At 50.8% G+C, this 3,720-nt stretch overlaps 1 protein-coding gene across 2 annotated transcripts in view; it reads right to left on the bottom strand.

The window, feature by feature from the left end:
- Positions 1 to 859: 859 nt before the first annotated feature.
- Positions 860 to 3,720, bottom strand: part of kansl1a (KAT8 regulatory NSL complex subunit 1a) — a 19,818-nt gene continuing 16,957 nt past the window's right edge. For both annotated transcript variants that reach the window (XM_063002612.1, XM_063002613.1), the window contains exons 10-14: positions 3,554 to 3,672; positions 3,405 to 3,462; positions 3,177 to 3,289; positions 2,811 to 3,072; positions 860 to 2,133 (exon numbers count right to left, since the gene is read on the bottom strand). In XM_063002612.1, the coding sequence (XP_062858682.1) occupies positions 1,999 to 2,133; positions 2,811 to 3,072; positions 3,177 to 3,289; positions 3,405 to 3,462; positions 3,554 to 3,672 (687 nt within the window). In that variant the 3' untranslated portion in view covers positions 860 to 1,998. The remainder of the gene's footprint in view (positions 2,134 to 2,810; positions 3,073 to 3,176; positions 3,290 to 3,404; positions 3,463 to 3,553; positions 3,673 to 3,720) is intronic.

The following is a 3,720-nucleotide window of genomic DNA, read 5'->3' as shown; positions in this document are numbered from 1 at the left end:
CCGACAAACCAAGCTCTCAGAAAGAGGTCAGTTAAGGAACTTTCTGCACCACCAGGTTTTGCTGACCACACTACTTGTGCACTATCTGAAACAGAGACGTCACAGCACAACTAGGACCTTCCTGCTCTCGCAGTACGTTTCTCTTGTGAGGAACCTTGAAACACCAACCAACATGCTGAGAAAGAGGACATGAAGAAGCCGTGATCTTTATAGAAAACCTTCCACCTGGAGCACATCAGCACTCACGAGTCACAGGTGACTGTTATTAAGAGGACAGGTCACATGTGCTCCGTGCTCCCTCTGCTGGCCAAAACAGGCCCTGCAACAGGGCTGCATCTCCATTTAGCACCCACCCCGTTACACTGGCGATGTTAATATCAAGAAAGTAAATCATGTGACTCATATTCCTGAGATAAGTCTTATTATTTGTTCTTACTTGCTGCTTTAGTCTGATTTATTAGATTTTTAAATAATTTTCTAGATGGCTTCCAGTAACCTACGTCTTACGGTCGTCTAAAGTGTGTGTGCAGGGAAGAGGGGTGTAGATTAGGAGTCAGTTAAGCTTTTTTGCAGCACTGCCAAAAAAATATGCACTCAAAATGTAAAACTCTGGTCTCTGTGGCTACCCCTGGTACTGGGTAGTATTGTCACCTCACAGCACTGAGTTGGATCCTTTCTGTGTGCAGTTTGCATGTTCTCCCCAAGTCTGTGATCCAGTTTCCTCTCAAGTCCAGACATGCAGTCCATCAGGTGTAGATCAGAAATGATCATTGTAGTTCTGATAAGCTTGAATTATTGTGTTCATGCTGCTGCAACCGTGACGGAACCATTCATGAAAGTACAGTCAGTAACAGACACATTGGTTTGAGAGGTTTTATTTTTTTAATGGTACTATTTACAAGCTTTATCGTCTGCAAATTATTAAACTTTTCAAACAATTAAAAGTTACCATGAAACCTGTCTTAAGAAACTACAGACGAGAGACGATGTAGGGGGGGGGGTTGATGAGACGGTCGAGAGCCATAATGATTTGCATAGCCAGTAGTTCCTCTAGACGAGGGTGACGGCGCCGATTACAGGACAGAACTATGACGTGGAGACGGTGAGGTGGATGGAGGAGACGGTTCAGAATAAACCAGGGAGAACCTGAGAGTGAACACATACCGGGAGTGACGTGTTCTGTGTTCATGAATCACCAGAATCAAACCCAACAGGATGTAGAAAGAAGGTGGAGACGACGAGCCGAGTGACCGAGCGACCCGGACGGAAGTACGATCGGAGACGAACCCTCGACATGATGCATCACGGATCTACAGAAACCCCAATGGCTGGGATTTATAATCGCCGTCTGCCAAACATAATAAATCGGCTCGGACGGGCGTGGGGGGGGTGAATGAGTGTACCACGGAACCAGGACCGGAGTGATGGATCGTTCTGACCATCTATGAAGCGCTTCTAGGAACCCTCGAGACGTGTCTATTAATCACCCTTAATAAAAATGTAAGGTGGGGGGGGGGGGTCTGGTTTTGGTCGTCACTCCACATTACAAGCCTACACAAACCAGTCAGGAAGGGAAACACCCTTTGGTCGAGGCCCCGTCCACAAGTCTGCTACATAGTGCGCTACGAAGTGTCCACCTGACGGGTTAGAACACCAGCACACCGAGAACGCCGAGAGTTCACCCGCGGTCAGGATACTGACGGAGTTTAGTTTCTTTATAAACGTTTTGTATGATTTTCTGTAAGAAAAGAGCCGCAGGAGACAGGTTCACAACTCTACGTTCCTCAAGATTCACTAAAAACTGTGAAAATATTCGGCTGGTGTTTGAATATCAAACAACAGATGTACATTAATAGATTCGCTTTAATATGAGTTCTTTTTTTTTCTTCCCAATATATATATTTATTGATACATATACGTGTGTTTCTGTTAATGCCAAAGAGCGGGCGTGGTCTGGCACCCTGCAGCGCGGGCGTGGCTTCGTGCTGGAGATTGTCGTTACGGCGACAAAGCTTCGCTCTCCGAATCAGGCCTGCGGTCGGGTCTCTGATGGGGTCGCGGCTTCGTTCTGGGCTCCGGCGCCTCCGGCTCCTCGGGGAGAGGGAAACTCCTGCGCTCCCACGGCTGCACCGTCTGCGGAAACAACGAACCATAACGGCCACCATAAATACATCCCCAATCAATCTGAATCAAATGAATCGTTTAGATTGAATCAGTCGAACAATGAATCATTTGGAGTCGGTAGTAAAAGCTTTGAGCATTTTGGATCCACCAGTGTTTTAAGCCCAGGTACCACGCCCAGGTACCACGCCCAGGTACCACGCCCAGGTACCACGCCCTCGAAAGCCAACGCGGCAGAGCTAAGATGAGATTCCTTTATTGATCCCCATGGGGGAAATTCGAGAGCTGTCGTCCTATTGGCCATAGAAAAAAGAGAACGTGTCAAAGTTCAACAAATGTGACCGGTTTATCTCTGGCAAATCTATCCTCACTAATCCCACTGACATACATGTAACTGCACAGAAGAGAGTGCGGAGGGTGGAGTGTACAGAGTACTGGGTTTAAATCCCAAAATGGGCTCACCCTTTAAGAAGGCGCATGGCATTACATGAACCCAGTGTTTAGAAAGAGGGGGGGGGCACATGAGTGCACCCTTAGTGCAGGTCACAGGCCCAGGAAGAGCACGGTGTCAAAACCGCGCCAAATCCAACACGCTCAGCCTGACTAGAGCGAAGGAATCAGAATCATTTGTTCGTTCGTTGTGCCAACTGGCAGTTTGACTCTTATTTTCGGGGAATAGAACCGAATACCTTCTCCTCGTAGGTGCAGTCGGGGGTGGAGCAGCGCGTGTCCTCGCCGCACGCCGGCCGCTGAGCGTCCCTCGTCTGAGGCGTGTGCGAGTCCTTGGAGGACGGCGTGTGGGCGTCCCGGGAGCAGGGCGTGTCGGGGCTGGGGGGGCTGAGGGGCGACGGGAACGGCCCGTAATCCTGCAGCGCGTGGAAGTGACCCGTGTCCGGGGACGAGGGCTGAGGGGTGGACGGCGTGGTCCCGCCGTCCAGAGACTTGTACGACCTGGAGAGGACGAGATCACGGACCACACCCGTCAGCACTGACATCACTGACGCGGCGGGTCAGCAGTTATAGAGTTAGGTGTGATGGAGTGACCGGGTCGGTACCTGCTGCCTCTCCTCTTGGCCGGAGCCAGAGCGTTCCACCTCCAGCGAGAGCGCTCCTGATCCTCGCACCTCTGATGCAGCTGTGTGAAGGCACCATCAGACATGTCCTCCACCTGAACACACACACACACACACACACACACAGAGAGAGAGAGAGAGAGGTCAGCACCGGCGCGGTGAGCAAATAAAGAACCAGAGAGGAATTTATATCGAAGTCTATTGACGTACCTCTACACAATCATCTTCATCAGCCAGAGGCTGGGCAGTGACGTCCACCTCCCTCCAGCTGCAAACAAAACACAAGCGCCCGGGGTTCAGATCATCACGTTTATTAATGTGGTCGCGGCGCGCGTGTGGTCACATGATCAGAACCGTACCTCGGCGTGATGATCTCCTTGTACTGAAGCTTCTCCACTCTGGTGGTGGCGGCTACAGACATGGGGATGACGATGTTGTTGATGTCGAAGGAGTTCTCGCCTCGCCGCTTTCTGACCGGCTGCGGACACAAACCGGCGCGAACGGTCAAGGACTGGCGGTACAGGGA

The sequence above is a fragment of the Trichomycterus rosablanca genome, chromosome 10 (genome assembly GCF_030014385.1).
Source record: "Trichomycterus rosablanca isolate fTriRos1 chromosome 10, fTriRos1.hap1, whole genome shotgun sequence".
In the NCBI taxonomy this organism is placed as follows: Eukaryota; Metazoa; Chordata; class Actinopteri; order Siluriformes; family Trichomycteridae; genus Trichomycterus; species Trichomycterus rosablanca.
This window is presented reverse-complemented; position numbering and strand designations above follow the sequence as displayed.